Source organism: Crassostrea angulata, chromosome 10, assembly GCF_025612915.1.
Source record: "Crassostrea angulata isolate pt1a10 chromosome 10, ASM2561291v2, whole genome shotgun sequence".
NCBI lineage: Eukaryota > Metazoa > Mollusca > Bivalvia > Ostreida > Ostreidae > Magallana > Magallana angulata.
This window is the reverse complement of record NC_069120.1, coordinates 46466643-46487820: the sequence shown is the minus strand read 5'-3', so window position 1 is coordinate 46487820 and position 21178 is coordinate 46466643. Positions and strand designations below refer to the sequence as shown.

General features: G+C 34.4%; 3 protein-coding genes across 3 annotated transcripts; 2 read left to right on the top strand and 1 right to left on the bottom strand.

The window, feature by feature from the left end:
* Positions 1-1836: 1836 nt before the first annotated feature.
* On the bottom strand, positions 1837-4968 carry LOC128167312 (latrophilin Cirl-like). Its single transcript, XM_052832954.1, has 4 exons — positions 4885-4968; positions 3505-3585; positions 3100-3402; positions 1837-2479 (listed from the first exon to the last, which is right to left on the bottom strand). Exons 2-4 carry the CDS (start codon positions 3575-3577, stop codon positions 2088-2090), a joined length of 768 nt encoding a protein of 255 aa, XP_052688914.1. The 5' UTR covers positions 3578-3585; positions 4885-4968; the 3' UTR covers positions 1837-2087.
* On the top strand, positions 4914-9435 carry LOC128167311 (calumenin-B-like). The gene is made up of 6 exons (XM_052832953.1): positions 4914-5116; positions 5922-6104; positions 6462-6609; positions 6733-6892; positions 7485-7680; positions 8296-9435. Exons 2-6 carry the CDS (start codon positions 5927-5929, stop codon positions 8571-8573), a joined length of 960 nt encoding a protein of 319 aa, XP_052688913.1. The 5' UTR covers positions 4914-5116; positions 5922-5926; the 3' UTR covers positions 8574-9435.
* A 2130-nt stretch (positions 9436-11565) lies between these two features.
* On the top strand, positions 11566-21178 carry LOC128166207 (uncharacterized). Its single transcript, XM_052831212.1, has 15 exons — positions 11566-11722; positions 12710-12797; positions 12887-12981; positions 13143-13276; positions 13763-13861; positions 13965-14117; positions 14312-14470; positions 14818-14931; positions 18377-18505; positions 18804-18908; positions 19122-19280; positions 19710-19805; positions 19902-20439; positions 20816-20892; positions 21018-21178. The coding sequence occupies exons 1-15, from the start codon at positions 11653-11655 to the stop codon at positions 21102-21104; spliced, it is 2103 nt and encodes a 700-aa protein (XP_052687172.1). The 5' UTR covers positions 11566-11652; the 3' UTR covers positions 21105-21178.

Here is a 21178-nt window from a genome sequence, read left to right as displayed (position 1 = left end):
TTGGATTTCATACACATTCGAAAAAAGTAGGCTGTAATCAGAGGAATGCGAAGGGGAAGCAAGGAGGGTCCTGTGGCTGTGAAACTCTTCAGGGGAGAATATTATTTGCATCCATACAGTGACTGATTATCCCTTGGTACTCAACAGTCTTTAAAAAGTCATATAGCTATTATTGGTGTTTTCCCATTTATTGAAGATTTGTGCTAGAAGTGGTGCTTGTTGGCATACTCCAAAGAATTGCACATAGCTATATGCATATTAAACTTATGTTAAAAGTTTGACCTAAATATACAGTATTTCTCTATAATTATTTGTAAGCAAAATTAATACAGAACAACAGATTATTAATTGAAAGAACTGCATGACAATCATATTGATAAGGTTTTTTTTATTTTGCCATCATTTTTATAACAAGGAACCTTTTATCTAAAATAAAACTGATTGAAAGCCCAAGAAATATCGCGTCCAAAGCTAGGCATTTGTCGATGAAACAATACTTTTACATGCCCTATATATGTCGCGGTAGGGAGATTGTAATGAAGTTTTTTTGGATTTTGTGGGGGTGATAGTGAAAACGACAAACAGTAAAAATAACAAAACAAAATGATTTTATTTATCAACAAAAAAATTAAAATAAAAAAAATATGAAGATACTTACATTGACAAACACACACCCTCACTCTCAATAAGAAAGAAAATATAACTTTAAATTGTAAATCAATTAACACTGACAACGAAACAACAGTGAATTAAATTTTAACACATTCAATTGTCAGTATCTATATGAAACAAATAAATGCTTCAAACACTGGCTAAATATTATAGCTTTTACACTATGTAAAGGATTAAACCAACAAATCAAAATTACCAATACTGTTATATGTAATTTCACAGGAAAAGTAAACTGAAATGTTATCTGTAATTGAACAATCAACTTTTATCACTAGGTTATCTGATATATCATTTAATAATTAAATAGAATTGAAAGTTTGGCTTCGAATAATTGCAACAGCCACCCCAAAATGGTCACCACTGGGTCTCCATAGCACACGAAACACGTAAACAAAATGTCCCGTCTCCAGTCCCGGACACAAAGGTCTCTCACTGGAATTAAGACTATCCACCCAGGGCCTCCTGACCATAAACGTTCATCAAACACGAGCTCCCGTGCGTCCCACATGCGTCACGCTCTGTTCCGTTAATGGTTCTCAGTCCCAGTCCTGCCCCTGCTACGGTAAGCCTTCAACTGACATTTCACCATTGACACAACTGGTTTAACGATATAACTCTCCCTGCACGGCTGGAGAAAATCAAATACCAAAACAGATTTACAGTACTTCTGGCTACCAGTCTACCAGACTAACTTCTGGAATTCGCCAAAATTAACAAACTGGAGGACGAATTCAACAACTTGGCCGCACACTTCACAAGCAGCCACGGCTCTAACTCACCAAACTGATTACATGTGTGTACTAAAAATAGCCTTAATACCGAACACTCTCGATTGGAAATATGGAACACAACTTAGTTCAATATTACAACTATTTACACAAACAAATACAAAACTGAAATAAACTGAATTCAACTTCATCACAGAGATCTAAACCCCAATCATTTCACATAGCTTTAATATTTAAAAATATTTAGTATAAGACCATTGATAATACCAATTAGAAAGTGCTAGCACAACAATCCGTTTTATTGAAACTGTAAAAGGGGGGCGTAAAAACATTGATAAACAAATACATGTACCCACTCGCCAAATTGACGTTAGATTAAACAGAATAAATTAGAATAAAATTAGAATAAGAAAAGAATATCATATCTTTAATGTATAATGGTTCAGTAATATTTTCCTAATTGTTTAGAATGTTAGTCGAGTTTTGAAAGTGGTTGCTACTTTTGTTGGTTAATTCTAGCTTGCAAAGCTTGCCAAAGATGATGACAACTTAATGGTCTTCAAGAATGTTCATTTATTTCAAACTAGATAATAAACAATTGTGTCGAATAAGTTGGTAAGTTTTTTGATGATTCATTAACATCAAATGAGTAAAATTGATAGGATTTGAAATTGTTGGAGTACTTTCTTATACTTTCCATCCTTTGAAACTTGACCAGTCCCTGATCAAAGAATTGGCGTAGGTAGTTCGAATGTTGACTTTATCTCCTTTTTTTAGAACTACAGGTACAGCGTTCGCGCAGTTTTCATACCCTTTATTATAACTATTATGACAATTTGCTACGCCTTTTCCTTGTCCATTTACAAGAAGTTCTGTGTTAAATGATTTTCCAGAATCAACAAAACTCGTCCAGGTAAAAATGTATAGCCCAGCAGATGGCGCTGTGAAGATCCCGTGATGGGGATTGTACGCGTTTCCATAGTTAAGGATCAAACCATCATACACAATATTGACGGGGGTACTGATGTGCATAGTCAGTGTTTTCGTGAGGTACGCATTGAAAGCAATAATTGGCTTCTCTGAAAAATAAGAATAAGTGACTTTGTTTTAATTATACAAAGATTTTAATACTTGCAACATTCGACAAAATTCATAAAAAGAACTTTAGATTAATTGAATTTTATATTCTAAATAGACTTTAACGAATTGACACCACTGCATAATCAGTTATGATTTGCACAAAATAAATATCATAGAAAGACATTGTCGGTGTGGATCACCCGAAGATGCTTACCATTTTTTCTTCAAATGCAAATATTACACTATCGCTAGAAATACCTTTTTCTTGCTACAGCTAGACCCTTTTCATATAATTAATACTCATCTTTTATTATGGGGCGATGATTCATTATCCGTTGATATTAGCAAGCAATTATTCTCATTAGTTCATTTGTATATCAATGAAACTGGTAGATTCGTTTAATACAGTTTATGTGCATGTTTCTAATTCTCGTATATATCACTTATTTTGCTATTTTGTAATTTCAAATTCATATCTTATTATAACAGTCGTAAGTTTTAAAGAATTTTTCAATTTTAATGCTAAAGACCTCGTAATTTGATAGAATCTATGTAAATCAACAATATATTGAGGGTAAATTTTGGCATTTTGTAAACTATGAAATATATATCATAATACCTCTCATATTTTTTTCTAAAATGTTAATACAGGAGTATTTGACCTCTAAATATTTCGAAAAGTTGGTACACGGGTTTCCAAAGAGTTGATTTGACGCCCGAAGATGACAGGACGAGTAACCATTACAGTTCCATCTGACCTTGATTTCTGATGACTTTGAGAGACATGTGCGGGTACTAGTGTCACCACCTGGACACACCTGGTCATCTGTCCGTCCGTAGTTGGCCGACACTATTCTGATTTTGGTTCCATTCTCACAGCGTATGAAACCCCTTTGGCCGTCACAAAGAGCGAATGTTTGGTCTAAAAAGTCGATCAAAATGCATTTTAGTATTAGCATGATGACTTGCTGGCAAGGCTATTAATTATCAGTAACGATATTTTGCTTAGAAAATGTCAACTTACCAGATGCATTGATCCATGGAAGAGACGATGCTGTGATGAAAATGAATATCCCCAAGCAATGATGGAAGAACATCTCGATATCTGCAAGAACAGAATATATAGATAAAAATTTGAAAACCTCTAAAAGTAAGGAGAGAGAGAGAGAGAGAGAGAGAGAGAGGAGAGAGAGAGAGAGAGAGTTGTGTTTTGTTTACAACAACGTAAACGTGGGTGCTTTGCTTCACTAGAAGTATATGTGCATGTGTATATATACTTTTCCCCAGTAGTCAGTACTGTATCGTATTACCGGTAATGACTTTATTGTGGATCATAAACACGTAATCATATTCTTTTTCAGTCAACAGCTTTCAGAAATAGTTTTGAAATTCAATATATGCATTTTGAATTATGAACAAGACTGCATTTCCAACTCTTCCCCCACCACCCCCCCCCCCCTTCCAAAAAACCCACACATACACACACAAACTTTTTGAGAATACAACCATTATGACCAGTAAGATTATCAATAAATAAAGTTTCTTGGTGCCAAGACATTGTTGACGATAACAAAACTCACAAAGACAGTGTCTTTATTTAATGCATTGCTTTAGAATTGACCATCTCCTTTTCATCTATATCCAAAATGTACAACATGACAACCCAGTAAATTTAAAATTTACGACATGACAATATCATGGAAACGAAATTTAAGGATTTGCAAAGTTTAATTCAAAATAATAATGATTCAGTATTTGAGGACGTTTTATCGCTTATGTCATATTGACGTATGGGTGCGTGTGATAACTCCAACATGTAGCAGTGTTCGAATAGACTTAAATTATGACAGGAACAAGCATCTTTGTCATTGTTTTGCTAATGGGGCAATGGTTCATTCTTTTACGGGGAGTGCTTGTTGTTTATTAACTGGCAGATTGGCTGAAGCCTCCGAGGAACATGACCATAAATTTATTTATTTATTTTTGCTTCTCGAGATTTCTGATGAGTCTAGCCCTCCCCCTTTTAAATTGGCTTCCGACGCCACTGGTAATTATATTCATAAATTTGCTAGATAATTTTTGATTTCTTGAATAGTAATTGATGGACATTTATAATTCAAATGTGTTATTTGAACATTATTAATTAAATTCTATAAAATAGTTTACAGTCGATAAGCGGCCTAATTACGTGAATTGCTCTTGTTTACAGTATACGATAGGTGCTGTCACGGTTTGAAGAAGGCCCCAGTTCGCTCGAGTCTCTTGTGTTGAAATATGTATATACATATCACAAAGTATGTTAAAATAACATTGCTCGTTTGGATCAGTGAGCATGTTGTGAAATAAGAGAGATTAAAAGAAATCAATGAGGAGCGAATACGCCGTGGTACGACAGAAACTTCACCTGTCGATTCTGGTCACAGCTGAGCACAACAAAAAACATGATCTTTGTACCCAGTCTCTCAAATCAGCCTTGGCCACGTGTAATTGAAATCCGCTGAAGTCTTTATAGTTTGAACAATCCACTGGACGTTAGGAATTCAAACTAAGCTACTTTGTTACCACTCTTTCCGTTGTTCGAAAAACTGGTTGGTGCAGAGGAACGTCGAACTACACCATTCTCTCCTGCAAAATATGTACGTATTTAGTTTTACTTCAAATTTATTAATTGGAATAAACTTCTTGTTATGTTTTTTAAAGGTTTTCTTATTTTTTGTTACAGTGGCTCGTCTTTTTCAATGAATGTTCATAATATCTACATGTACTTTCAATTTCCCCTCTCAGAGGTTGTGACACGCCCCCTTTTTAAACCGAAATGTTCCCTTGATTTAATTTATTTTTAAAAAATGCAGTTACTGTGACAGAATATTAAAGCAAAAGGACATTGAATATTAATCATTAATTCTACACAATTCGCCAAGTTTATTAAGCAGACCTTAGCTATGATAAAATACATTAATGGCTAAAAATTTAATTTCCTTTGTAGTGTAAAATTCAATATATTTTATTCTCGCACAGTTCACAATCCAAACATGGCAATTATTACATTACACATCACTGACATCAGTCCTTCAAATCAATATTTAAGTAAAACCCTTTTGATCATAGTTAATAGGTACATTGTACATGCATGTACCTGTGGCCTGTGCAAGGTAACAGCAGGTGTATTGTCAACAGTCATTGTGTATAAAAGAGAACACAGCAACTCCTGGCAAAGTAAAGAAATATATTTAGTTACAATGCGGGTAATTTATGATGCATGTACTTGAAACTCAATAAACTTAATGCTTCGTTGGTTAAATTATTTTTCAAAATGAAAGTACGATAACCAAGGAATGAATTGTTATTTTATCTTATGAGTCAACACTTGAATACATTTACATTTCATGAATTCACTGATTCATTGGTTTGATTACTTGTATTTGATTTTTGTTTTAACAGAAGTCATGAAACCTACCTTGGTTTTGATTGGAGTCGCGGTTCTTTTGAGTCTACAGAGTGTGTGGTGTGTACAGGAGGACCCCACACATGGCGGTGGTCACGGCAAGGAGCACAACCCGATCCACAAAGAACACTACCATGACGGCGCTCACGACCCGCACTATGACCACGAGGCCATTCTGGGTATGTCAACAAATAGTAGCATCACTAGTGTGTAGTTTACCTCAACACACTGTAAACACCGTTCATTTCAATTCACAAGTCATTGATGCTTAATAAGCAGTACTAATATAGTTACATGTAGCAATGGTTAACATTCACGATAATGGTAACTAAATATGTATGTGTTTCTTAAAAGATGAAAGTTTGATGAAAAACTTGAACCATGCAGGTAATAACCTTGTTCACATTAACAGTTATTCACAAACTCACAACTACATCTCAAACACTGACAATGGTTAGAGCTGGTTTACAGTAATGCACTGTATAGTCCATAGGCCTACTTCAAGTATTTCTCATACAACTGTCATACCCTTACAGGAGACAGACAGCTGGAGAAGGAATTCGATGAACTGGAACCAGAGGAAGCCAAGCGTAGATTAGGCGTCCTAGCTGGTGAAATGGATGCCAATAAAGATGGATTCGTATCTCGGGATGAACTAGTCCAGTGGATCATGAACTCTTTCCGGTATGATATCAAAACATTTCTAACTACCTAGAAAGTCTTCAATAGATATACATGGTGTTTTTAACAAGTTCATTGAAGTAAATACCATGTATTTATACCAAACAATGTTAAATTGTGTTGTAGAAAGCTTGATATGGAGGACTCCTTAGAACAGTTTGAGGAGAGTGACGAGAATGCCGACAACAAAGTTACCTGGAAAGAATACCTGTCTCGTAACCATGGTTTCAACATCAACGATTTCAAGGATTACACTGAGGAGGATGCAGTGAGCGAGTTCACAAAGGTCAGTGAAGGGAGATAAGAAGCAACAGAATGTTGGCAATGGAATAAGATAATTTTTTTACATTAAAGTATTGAAAACTACTGTTATTGAGATGCATACAATCACTAGAAAAGCATTGTTTGAATACATGTATTTGAATACATTCTTCACTTCACAGAAATTGAAGGTAAATTTATTATGATGGTGAAGGGTTTTTAAAAATCATTTTCTTGGTACCCGGTATCTTAATTTTTTAAGTACAGTGTATTTAAAAATTTTCATTGATCAAAATTTTTCTATTTTCAATTAGAATGGACTTGGTAAATTGTTTTGGATGAGGAAACATGATCAATTGTTACTAAAGCATGTACCTTCTAGTACATATATTTGCTTAAATATCTTTCCTTGGGTTATTATTTTACCATGTGCAATTTTTTCGAAACTGCTTTGACTGCAGTATTAAATTACATGTAAATTGAATATCATTAATCACAATTTTAAATTCCAGTAATTCAAAATAAATACTATAGTCTCCTTAGTCCTTATTCTGATTAGAAATAGCTTTTCATTTTCCATGAGTTTTATTTTAAGAATTGTCCTGTAAATGACATAGGTTCTAGAAGAGGACAAGAAGAGGTTTGATGCAGCAGACTTGGATAAGGATGGTGCCCTGAAGAAGGACGAGTTTGTTGCTTACTTGTATCCAGCAGATTTTCCTCACATGCATGACGTGGAAATGGAGCGAACTCTCCAGGACCACGACAAAAATAAGGACGGAATCATCACCAAGGAGGAGTTCCTCGCAGACAGTATGTAGTACATGTACATATGTACCTTAATGCTCAACAAAAACACACACTCGCTTCTATACCTATAATTACAGAAATGAGTGTAAAAATGACCAATCTCATTGAATTCATGTCCAAAACTATATTCGTCATTCTGTAATTTAAACTTTGTGTAAAGTAACTTTAAAATATATTGTAGGCAGCATTTGATTTACAATCAAGTACATATGTACATTCATTTATAGTTTGCGATATCAATATTCAATTAAGAAATAAACAGCATGTTAAAAAGTTCACCAGGATATGAACTTGGTTGGTCACCTGATCAAATCGTGTGAAGCCCAAAGGGCTTTTCAGAAGATTTAATCATGTACCAAGTTCATGTCAACTTTTTAACTGTTTATTATATTTATGTCTGAGAAAGGCAAATCATTTAGAATCATTAATATAAGGGTGTTTTAACCTTTACAAAAAAGCAACCGTCAAATGATATTCGTGTGTGGTTATCATTGTTATGTCATGAAAAAGTTCCCACAGAACTGAATGTTTTAGCTTATACCGGTATATAGCTTCATAAAAGGAAACAAATTTGTAAATGTAAATATTTATAATTATTACATGGTCTTACTCTTACAGCGGATAAAAATGACAAACAGCTTCTATTACTGGAGGAGGAAAGGTTCACGGACTTCGACAAAAACAGGGACGGCATACTCGACAAAAAAGAAATCAAGGACTGGGTGCTACCCGATAACAACGAGGCTGCTGTTGAAGAAGCGGAACATTTAATCGAGCGATCAGATTCAGACAAAGATGGCAAACTGTCCATCGAAGAGATCGTCAACAATCACGAAGACTTTGTCGGGAGCCAGGCCACTAATTACGGAGAATTTCTTCCCAAAGATGAGCTCTGATGATTAATATTGACATATTTAGTAATTTTTGTGCTTAAGAGTACTATATATTTTTTAACAATGTTATTACCTAGACTAGTAAATTATACATCAATCTTATACAACGGTAGAAGCTTTATTTTACTTTTGTCATGAGCTTATGATTAGTTCATATTACCCGTAATCATGTCATTTTAACAATCTTCCAATATCTTTAGATTAAGGTTCTATTTGCTTTTTTTATTCTCATTCTCATTTATTTTTTCCACAGGAAATAATAGTAAATCAAAAACACCTACATGTACTAAATACATGTATATGAACATGAATTAATATGTGTAACAGGCTAGTCATAATGTTTACCTGTATCAATTTGATTAAAAACAAATACATGCATGATCATTGAACAGATGTTTATTGTTGTTAAAATCATTCCAGTATGTGTGAATGTTAAGATTTTTTTAATACATGTACAATGAAGAGCAGAAAAAATATCTGAAAGTTGTATGATGGTGTGAATGGGTCGAAGCCTCATTCTGATAAAATGCCAGACACAAATTACATGAAAGAAATAAGTTTTCAGTGCTAGAACATTATTTAAAACATCCATGTTGAAATACTCAAGAATACTTGTGAGCTTTTTGAAGAAATATTCTCTTTTTATATTTGCATGCCTTAATTCTAATCCATTAAAGTGTTTCATAGTTTAGAATTATTGTCTAGATAGATACAGTGTAAGGAAGAAAGTGAAATAAATGTGTTCATGAATGAAAATTGATTGATGTTGTTCAGAGTTGTTGTGACATGTTTGTAGATAACAGAATGATATGAAACTGTGCTGCTACAGCAAATCGGTGCAATTGTATTAAATGTCTTTACAATGTGTTCTTGTGATTTCATTACAACCTCAAAGGACAAAGTCTGAAGAACATTCAGATAGATGACATTTTGACAAATAAGAGTTGAACATAGTGTTAAGATACTGAGGATCACAATATATTCAATATCTCAAGGCAGATCTCTAGCGTCATTCATAAACTGCATGTATCTTAGGACACCTCCAATCTTCTTTGTTCCATTTCAAAATTGTGGTTAGGCCTTGCATGACTTGAGGACCTGCTATAAAATGAAATTAAAGCTCATCAGAAAAACTCGTAACATGTGCATGCATTTGATACTAAATGTATCAGAAATTTTTTAAATCTACCTGTGCTCTTGAGAGAAATATGGATTCTAAATTTCTAATATTGGTGCTTTAGCAAGACTTTACTTCCATGTAACTCTTTGTGTGTTGTGCAGTAAATATTTTTTTACAATGCATGCTTATACTTGTAATACATGTAGTTGGTTTCAGCCAATTCAGGTACAATGTGTTACAAATGTAACAATAACATCAACTCCTCCTCAAATTAGTTTTGGTCTAGCAACCAGGGAAAATGCAAATGACTTGCACATATGTCACCACTACTGTATATATTTTGTTTTGAAATTCTTAAAAATTCCTCCTCCCATGTAATGCTGTGGTTTCTTGCATGAAATTAAACTAAATCCAAAATGTATAATTGGCATTCTCAGTACATAAAATCAATAGAATATCCTGATATATGTCTGTGACTCAGGATTCTTGTTAATGTCTTTTATGTGCTTAATTTCTCAATTATGTAAAATGATGGGTACCGGTAGTTCTATGATCGTAACATTTCACACAATATGCATACTGCAGCCTACCAGAATGACAAATAGATCAAAATCATTAAAATAAGCTTATAAAAATATGGCCCCAACAATATATGGACTTTGAAAGGGAGTCTATTCAATATTACATTGTGAGATAAATGAGGCAGATTTTTAAAAAGGCTTACATCTGCCACTTTTCTGAGGTGGTAGCTATTAACAGAATTCTGCTTCTCCTCTCTGGCCTGTAGCTGAGCTGCTTTGGCAAGTTTTTGCATCATAGTTATATATCCCAGCCATATCTGTACAAAATAAGAAATGTATTTTTTTTTAAATGTTTACAAAAATTTACATGCATCAATTCACAGATGCCCTTCTGCACAGAATAATGAATATGGACAATAATAATTAACTTGCCTCAAATGCATTGGTCTTAACAGTGTGTTTAAACCTTTTAATCTTATAGTGTGTGAAAAAGAATGTTACATCGCTAAAATGACAGATGTTCTAAGGACCCCATTCAATGACACTGTGACCTGAGCATAGCCTGGTCACAGTAAGATTATTCTTTCTAATCATGTTAATAGTGTGCAAAAATGCAACTAACAGAACCCTCCGAATTATTCTATGAAAGTTACAATTTCTTATATGCAAGGAGCAAGTAACGATGTTGAGCTGATCAGAGTCCAGCAAATTCTTACGCTAATGATTAACTGATTAATACCAGTATGTTATTCATACTCAGAATTCTGTCATTTTGCAGGTGTTCTTCAAACAGGACTTTTTGTAGAACGGTGGTCATTTATACATGTATAGAAGTGCCAAATATACACGTTTTAACCACACGGGGTTGACACAAGCTGAGCAGAATAAGGGGGTAGAGAATGTAGTATAATACAGTATATATTAATTATTTACCAATTTAAAACCCCTTCCCCATTATACTGTTATATGCCCACATTGTTGACTTGCAAATGCACTTTCACTACTAATTATTTATTAATCATATCCTACCAAAACATCAACTTTAGTTGGTTTAATATGTGTCCGATGAGTTTTCTTCTTTAGAGATGCTTTCAGCTTTTGCTTCGGACACTTTGGCAACATATTTTGTTTTTGAATATTACCGGGAATATATTTTTAAATAAACCGGTTGAAATATATTCGATCTTAATTTTTTTTTATTTGTTCAATGTATATATAGGGTATCATTTACATTCATTTGAATCAAGAAGTCATTTACAATATTTTGATAATCCTCTATTAATCTTCTATTGATTTGATATGCTGGTCTTAATACAATGAGATTGGCCACGAGACAAACATGAACAAGTTATTTTCTACTTCCTGTTATTAAAGAAAAAATCAACAACGTGGTTTTCACTTGTGATACGTAAAGAAAGCTGTCAAATCTCACAAATAAACCATGGCGAAAACAAAAAAGAAAGATAAACAGAAGGACAATATCAACAGAAGTTCCCACAGTATGAATCCAGGTATTTATTCATTACACTATCACAAATTCATGCCAGTTTTAGATTTTATATAGGGAGTTATAAACTGTTAATAGTTATACCTTTCAAAAGTGCAGGAAAAGCACAACATTCTATGATAAACTTGTGTAAAATTTGTTTGAAATTTCTCTCTCAATTCGGGTTTGAATTTATTGTTAGACATTTACCCCCCCCCCCCTTCTCAGTAAGTAATCACTGGATGCTGTGGGGTTTTTTTTTGGTGAGAACCTGAGAATGTTTTTGGGTATCTTAATAAAGGCTATTATGAAAGTTATTTACATGAAGGGCATTCCGAGTTCCACTAAATCTCTCTCTCTCTCTCTCTCTCTCTCTCTCTCTCTCTCTCTCTCTCTCTCTCTGAGTATCTCTTTTGCTCTGTGGCCATTTGGGAAGTAAACCCAATAACACAATCATCCCTATCAGATTCATTAGAAACATGCACAGTTTGATCTGCCTATTTATTTATTCATTATGCTAAAGGTCGTGTACTCAGTCTATACATTGTTGCGTCATGTTAGTAGAGCAGACATCATTCGACAATCGTAACATTGTTCCATAAAACCACCAGTTGCATACCATCTTTTAGAATCAGCATAATGTTTAAGTTATCTTTATAATGCATGACATTTGTAAAATACATTTTAATTACATGTACCTTTTATTACAAGAACATGACATTTTAAGCCATACGCAATTTACAGGGAATTGTGTGTACAGTTCTGACGACCAAAAATTCAGTATGTCAAATGGAGCAATAGTTCAAATTTTCTCTTCGTCTATGCATTGCTGTTAGAGCTCATAGTACTTACTGTTAGTGACTTTAAAAGTGTGATAAGTCATATTTGTTTAATGTTGTTTTATATTTGATATTTAATGTCCTGAAGAGTCTATTAAAGTTATATAAAAAAATGTTTATTTATCAAATAAAGTTTGCTACCATTTTTCTTTACTATTTTTTTCTATTGAAAGATCGCCCCAAAGGTGCTGGAGGAAACAACATGCGAGATAAAACTACAATTAAACGACTCCAGATGTACAGAAATTTTAAGGCAAAGAGGTAATGAAATTTAACCAATAAATTTGAAAAACATCTTTGTTGCATTTTGTGTTGTATTTTGAATAATGGATTTGGTGGATTTTTTTCAGGGACAAGAATGGGAAGATAATTAAAGCAGCTCCATTTCAATCAAAATTGACTCCAGGGAGTATGGCCAGGGTTGAACCAAATAGGAGATGGTTTGGTAAGATAAAGTAAATGTATCTTAATTAATAGAAAAAATCCTTTGTACTCTTATCAAGAAGCAGATCAAAGAAATATACCGGTACCTGTATATTTTGATAATCTGTGAATTGCTGGCATGCCAATTTCTACAAATACAATTTACATTAATGAATATTTCAGGCAATACTAGAGTTATAACCCAAAATGCTCTGCAAACATTTCAAGAGGAGATGGCTAAAGTCAAGAAAGATCCCTACAAAGTGATCATGAGACAGACAAAGCTTCCAATCACTCTGCTGAATGAGACAGCCAAGGTATGATAGGATAAAGCAGTTCATAATCACAGTAAACCATATTTAAACAACAAGGCTAAGCCTGTTCTCATGGAAAGTATTCAATAATTAATTAGAAACACCTGTAGGGTTGCATTTTACCTTCGTTGGTAACCTACGGTTTAGTACGCGTCATTCCCAGATAGGAATAACGCATTATCAACCATGGGTTTCTGCATGGCGATGCATTTTACAAAAGAACTTGTGACCAAATTACTGAATAATTATTATTCACAAAATATTTTTATAGATAATGAGAGTATATCAATGATTTTATATGAATTTTGTTTGTCAAAGGTCAATCTATGAGACTGAAAATATTTACGACTTTGTTGAAGGTTCTTTTGTAAAACGCAGCCAAGCTAAGCCTAAGCTTTTACATGGATTTCAATGGATATTTTTTTTCATATTTAGGCTGTTAGTTTTTGACTATTTGGTTTTTATGAATGTTTATTTTTATATTCTCAGTATGCAAAAGTACATCTTCTTGACACTGAGGGATTTGGAACAACATTTGGTAAAAAAGCCCAAAGAAAGAAACCCAAATTAAAGACTGCAGATATGCAGGTTAGTATGCATTGCAAAGACGCAAATCTAAGTTTATGAATAGAAAATTAGAAATGAAGTGTCAGTCTTTCAGATAATGATAAATTGATAATCTTTCTGACAGGCACTTGTTGATCATGCCATGTCAGCAAGTGACGGATATTCAGCTGAAAAAGATCATGACCTTGTCACTGAAGCACCAGAGTTCAAGGACGAACAGCCAGAGGTCATATTCAAGGCCGGTCAGTCAAAAAGAGTTTGGGGAGAACTATATAAGGTATGTTGTCATACATCTTGTGGGTTTTCTTTAAACATGCATATGTACTAGTAATTGTTTTGTAGATAAATTTAAATCAATTGATATTTAGAGAGATTATTTATATGGACAAGTATGTTTACTTTCTGGCAAGGTCTTTTGTTTGTGTATACGGTACATGTGTTTACTATGACACCTTTTGTTGATTGAAACAGGTGATTGATTCCTCGGACGTCGTGATTCAGGTCCTTGACGCTAGGGATCCTTTAGGCACCCGCTGTTACCAGATAGAGAGATACATGAAGAAGGAGAAACCTCACAAACACCTGATCTTTGTGCTGAATAAAGTGGACCTGATCCCTGTCTGGGTCACGGTGAGTCAGTCACCAACCTCTGTTTGGTATAAGTAGGTCATCTATGAGCTTATTATTGTCCAGAGAATCATGGACGAGTTGATACTTTGAATATTGTACCATTGTGATAACAATCTGTGATTTCACTACCTGTAATTGTGCCATTGTGTAATGACTAAGTCTATAATATATAAAAGAATGCTGAAAATGGTTAAGACTGGTCTCTTTGTAATGGATTGTTTTGTTATTATTCTGAATTTGCATACCTTGTACATTTGCAACCTATAATTCATATGAATGTTAGAAATCATGACAATTGATACACATATATACATGAACATGTAAAACCATGTATTATTTATTTTTAGCAAAAATGGGTGGCCATTTTGTCCCCTGAGTATCCAACAATGGCCTTCCATGCTAGCATCACAAATCCATTTGGAAAGGGAGCTCTCATCAATTTACTGAGGCAATTTAGTCAGGTAGGGTTTCTACAGATCAAAAATCTATTTGCCATAAATAAACATTTGATTATCAATTAGTTTTACTGGATCCTTAGATGTTTTTAGCTCACCTGAGCTGAAAGCTCAAGTGAGCTATTCTGATCACTTTTTGTCCGTCGTCCGTCTGTCCGTCCGTCCGTCTGTCCGTCTGTCCGTCTGTCTGTCCGTCTGTAAACTTTTTACATTTTGAACTTCTTCTCTAAAACCGCTTATCCAATTTCAACCAAATTTGGCACAAAGCATCCTTATGGGAGGGCGAATATAAATTGCAGAAATAAAAGTCCGATCTGTATTCAAAGCGGAGAAAACCTTGAAACTGTAGAAAAAGGGGGGTGCATTTTTAAAAATCTTCTTCTCAAGAACTACTGATTCCAATTCAACGTAGTTTAGCATAAATTATCCTTATGGGAAGGAAAATATAAATTGCAAAAATTAAGGTCTAATTCTGTTTCAAATCTGAGTTATTACGAAAATAATAATAAAGGAAAGGCGTGTTTCAATCAGTTTAATAGCCTCGGATTCGGCATCCGGTAAAATGGGTAGACAAGACTTGGCCTGGGCAAAACAAAAGATAAGCAGTTATTAATCTGCCAATCTCATTAAAATTTCAGGATATTTGATGGACCAGTATATTTGTATTTGCTGTAAATATTGCTGCAAAATAATGCGTATTTGGAATTGACGATTGCCGATCTGCCCCGGCTTTTATTTTGCCACGGCCCGGTTTTGCTTACCCATTTTACCAAGACTCGTATTCCATACTTCTAAAACGAGGTTCTTTGTTTAAAGCAGCCATGACATTATACGAAAAAGGATCGATCTGACTATGATGAATTTGCTTGTTGTGCAACAGTTCGCGTATGAAGGGAAATTTTTGAAACATGAAAAATATATTGGTGCCGATTTTGTGAAGTAAATTGAGGCTAAATATTTCAATGCGTTGACAGTTTTCACACATGACGTTGATGTTAGCTTGTTCTGATTTTCGTTTCGTTTTCATTATTTATGCTTTGTAACCTGGAAACTGTCGTCTGTATTTCATGATTTTTACGTATCAAATCAAACAGAGACTTCGGTAAATCAAACAGTTACGTTAACTGTTTATCTGCGCAAATTAAGCAAAATCTGATGTAGGAGTACTGAAATACAATTCATTCTATCGGTAATTCGGCATTATTTTTTGCGTAATGGTAGATTAATGCAATAGGTTTTTGTTGAGATGCTCGGCATTTCTCTAGTTTATTCAGTTTAAATAGAGTTTGATATCGCTTACGGAAATATGTAGGTATATACATGTATATATATGATTCATTTCGAAAAAAATAAATTGTGTTCTTTATTTGTTATACATGTAGTGCATGTTTCTTGTGTTTAATTGTTAACAATTTCTATTTACTAACCATTTTTGAGTGTTTGGTTCGAATTATAAGCAAGATACAGAGATTTGCTAACAATTTTATGTTTGTACACAGATCTTAAAAGCTAAAAATTAAATCAAAGTACTGATAGTACTGAAAAGCGCTAACCCAGCTTCTGTATGTATATAACAGATATATGTATATAGCATTTCAGCTTCTGTATACGCACTATATTTCCTCATCACTGCATGACAGTCCCTGCAATGATGTATGTAAGCCCCGTACATTAATTTCACAATAACCCGTAAATTAGATTCACAATAGCCCGTGCAGTTATGTGCATAAACCCCTGAAACTGGTTCCCTAACCAGTTTAAATGATGTATACTTTTGCTTATAGGGGGCGGTTATTCGATGCACCGGAAGTTGGAGTCTAAAGACAATAAAGGGCTGAGCTATGCTTAGCGCTTTAAAAAGTAAAAAAATTGTCAATATTTATTACGAAAATTTTCAAAATCTGTTCTTCCAGAAACCAACTTATTGAATTGTAAACTTAACCTTTTTAGCTCACCTGAGAATGGGGCCACAATGGGGGGGTCGAAGTTTAACAAATGAATATATAGAGTAAATCTTTAGAAATCTTCTTCTCAGAAACTAATCGGCCAGGAAAGCTGAAACTTGTGTGGAAGCATCCTCAGGTAGTGTAGATTCAAAGATGTGAAAATCATGACCCCTGGGGATAGGGTCGGGCCACAATGGAGGGTCGAAGTTTAACATATGAATATAAAAAGTAAATCTTTAAAAATCTTCTTCTCAGAAACAAATTGGCCAGGAAAGCTGACACTTGTGTGGATGCATCCTTATGTAGTGAAGATTCAAATTTGTGAAAATCATGACCCCCGGGGGTAGGTTTGGGCCACAATGGGAGATCGACGTTTTACATAGGAATATACACAGTTAATCTTTAAAAATCTTCTTCTCAGAAACTAATCAGCCAGGAAAGCTGACACTTGTGTGACAGCATCCTCAGGTAGTGTAGATTCAAAGTAGTGAAAATCATGACCCCCGGGGGTAGGGTTGGGCCACAATGGGGGATCGAAGTTTAACATAGGAATATATACAGTAAATCTTTAAAAATCTTCTTCTCAGTAACTAATTCGAAGGCAAAGCTGGAACTTGTGTGGAAGCATCCTCAGGTAGTGAAGATTCAAAGTTGTGAAAATCATGACCCCTGGGGGTAGGTTTGGGCCACAATGGGGGATAGAAGTTAAACATATGATTATATACAGTAAATCTTTAAAAATCTTCTTCTCAGAAACTAATTAGCCAGGAAAGCTAAAACTTGTGTGGAAGCATCTTCAGTTAGTGTAGATTCAAATTTGTGAAAAGCATGACCCCTGGGGGTAGGTTTGGGCCACAATGGGAGGTCGATGTTTTACATAGGAAGAAACAGAGTCATCTTTAAAAATCTTCTTCTCAGAAACTAATCAGCCAGGAAAGCTGGAACTTGTGTGAAAGCATCCTCAGGTAGTGTAGATTCAAAGTTGTGAAAATAATGATCCCCAGGGGTAGGGTGGGGCCACAATGGGGGGGGGGGGTCAAAGTTTAACAAAGGAATTTATAGGGTAAATCTTTAAAAATCTTCTCAGAAACTAATCAGCCAGATGATTCTTTATAATTGTTAAGACTTTGGCCCCAGGACAATTCTTTGGCCTCATGAGAAGGTTGAGAGTTTACTGTACGTTAATATCCCATATATAAACTATAGATAGGGATCTTTTTGAGAACTGCAATACTCAACACATGATATGACTATAAAATCATCCTGTTAGAAAGGGATTAATGATTATAAACATAAGAATATCCAGGGGAAAATGGATTTTATTTATACAGGATTTACATGAATTATTGTATATTGTCCAGATAGTTTGTATTATGACTCCATTGAGCTGATTTTATCATACCTATTGTTCCTCAGGTGAGCGATGTGGCCCATGGGCCTCTTGTTAAATCTTCAGTTGGAACTTGAATTCATGATAATGACAAGTGTTTATGCTTTGATTACAGCTACATACAGATAAGAAGCAGATTAGTGTTGGGTTTATTGGATATCCCAATGTTGGAAAAAGTTCCATCATCAACAGCTTACGAGCTAAAAAAGTCTGTAAAGTAGCGCCAATTGCAGGGGAAACAAAGGTATGTTTAGCATGTACCAAACTAATAATGGTCAGCTACTATCAATATTTTATTTGTCCATTTTACAATTGATTGACAGATAAGAATAAGTTTACATCTGTAGCTCAGGTATTTAAAACATTTTCTATCATTCCCTATTAGTTTGAGAAAATATGAAATAATTTTTACTCTATGGTTTTACATTGATCTACCAGTATTTGTTTGTTTTGTGAAAAACGTCATGTCTGAGAGTTTTGAAGGATAGAAGTTAAATGTACAGCTTAATCCTGCTCACCTGCTTTGTCCTCTGTAACTAAAGGTGTGGCAGTATGTGACCCTGATGAGGAGGATTTACCTGGTGGACTGCCCAGGTGTGGTGTACCCCCTTGCTGCTACCCCCACAGAGTCCGTCCTCAAAGGAGTGGTAGGTCTTATATATATCATCTAAAAACTGCTTAATTAGGGCATTGTGAATTACACTGGCTGAAACTGTTCTTCACAAAATATACATCAGTTGTTACTTCATATTGTACATTTATCTGTTTAATTCAGAGGCCTTGGAGGACAGTTTTCTATACCGTAATGTTGTTTATACTCATGGATGTATTAAGATAATTTCATTTTATTTTATTTTCAGGTAAGGGTAGAGCAAGTGAAAAGTCCAGAGGACTACATACCAGCCCTGCTAGAGAGAGTGAAACCCGACTACATAAAGAGCACATACAAAGTGCAGGACTGGCCCAACGCTGAAAACTTCTTAGAGCAGATTGCTAGAAAATCAGGAAAGCTTCTCAAGGTATGTAAAAAATATATATGGTAAAGCTACTTAAATTTTTGTAAGAACTTTAGATTGCAATGCTGTTAAATTATACCCTGGTACATGAATCAAATCATTTTTACATGGATAAAAACTTTTGAGACATACTGCTGTCCACTTAAATAAGTTACAAAGATATGTATATGTATCCAGATATGTTTGTATCTATGTATATAATATACAATATTGAAACAGAGAGAACTTTTTTACTGATATTAAAGTGTCACTTGTCTGATACAATAAACCCTCACAAGCTCCTTTTATTTTTATTGTCGCAACAATCAAAATAAACAAAGTTACCATCAGAATAAGGAGTTTTTGAAAGTTTGATTTTCATCAGACTGCCAAGTGACTTTAATGCACCTGTAGTTGTTTTATTGTACCGGTACATAGTGTAAATGATTGTAGGGTGGTGAGCCAGATCTAGGGACAGTGGCTAAAATGGTGCTAAATGATTGGCAGAGAGGGAAGATTCCATACTTTGTAAAACCACCCGGGTGTGAGGTTAGTAGGTTGATGAAATGTCTATTTCATTTCTTAAAGACAGCGTATGATACTTGAAGTATGCATTTTCCCATCATTATCAATTTATTTATTTAGAATGAAGGTTCAAAGTCAAAGGAAGATGAGAAGCCTGAAAACAAAGATGAAGCAGCCAAATTAATAACAGAAGAGGAAGAAAACACTGAAGACTCAGAGAAAAAGACCTTACCCAAGGTTCAACAGAATCTTACCAAAATCAATGTGGAACCTGAATTCTTGGAGGAAGATATCAAGAAAGTGGAGGAACTAGAAGGTAAAGATGATTCTGACCTAGAGGCCGAGGCCAAAGACAGTGAGGGTGAGGAGGAAAAGGAGGGAGAGGAAAAGGTCAGGTCAAGGACAAAGAAAGTAAAGAAGGGGAGGGTGAAGGAGATGGAGAGCTGTGGTGATGAGGTAACCTTGACAACAGGACAAGAGGGCATTGAGAGTGTGTCGGAGCGACTGAAGCCGAGTGAGGAAGGAACTGAGGATGTGAAGGAGAGGAAAGGAAGGAAGCGGAAAGTGGCAGACGTGGAGAGGACACAAGTTACTCGCTCCACCAGTGGAAAATTTACTGTAGTGGAAGACAGTGGTCAACAGAAGAAAAAGAAGACAGGTATTTATATCTGTGTTAGATATCTTTTGAAAATGTGGTTGAATTTTTTTTTTAATTTTATGTGATATGAAGGACAATCTTGTGATTTCTTACTATACATAAAAGAGTTCAATTCAAAAATTTGATTACCAGTTTGAAATATCGATAGAAAAAATCTATCAAAATATATTTTTCTGGTATGTAATTAAAATTTTAAAAGAAAAAAGGTAATTTATCTGTATTTAAATAGCATAATTTTCAATTATAAATGTAAATAAATTTCCAACTTTTGATCTGCAGGTCAATAGTCTGATGCCTTACACATTGAACTATACAGTTAGACATAATCTCATCAATTTAAAGTAACAACGCTGACAAATTATTTTTGTTTTTACAGTGAATAAGAAACCCCAGAAACAGAATGATGATTCTGAAGAAAATGATTCTCCTCAACCAAAACTTTCAAGCAAACAGGTGACTTTTTTCAAAATCTTAAAACCTCAACAAGAAAATGTATTTCTCTGTTTATTGGTGTATACTTCATTTGGGCTGCAATATTGTTGATGTTTAGCATATTCGTTTTTATTTTACCATTTCAGAAACGGAGATTAGAAAGAGATGCACGCACAAAGAAAATCGGAACCCACTTTTATACCACCACAAATGTGAAGAATAAGCGAAGATAATGAAGTCACCTCTAATTTGTTATTGTTGATCGATTATTTCAAGAATCCATTAAATATATCAAATATTTAGACAA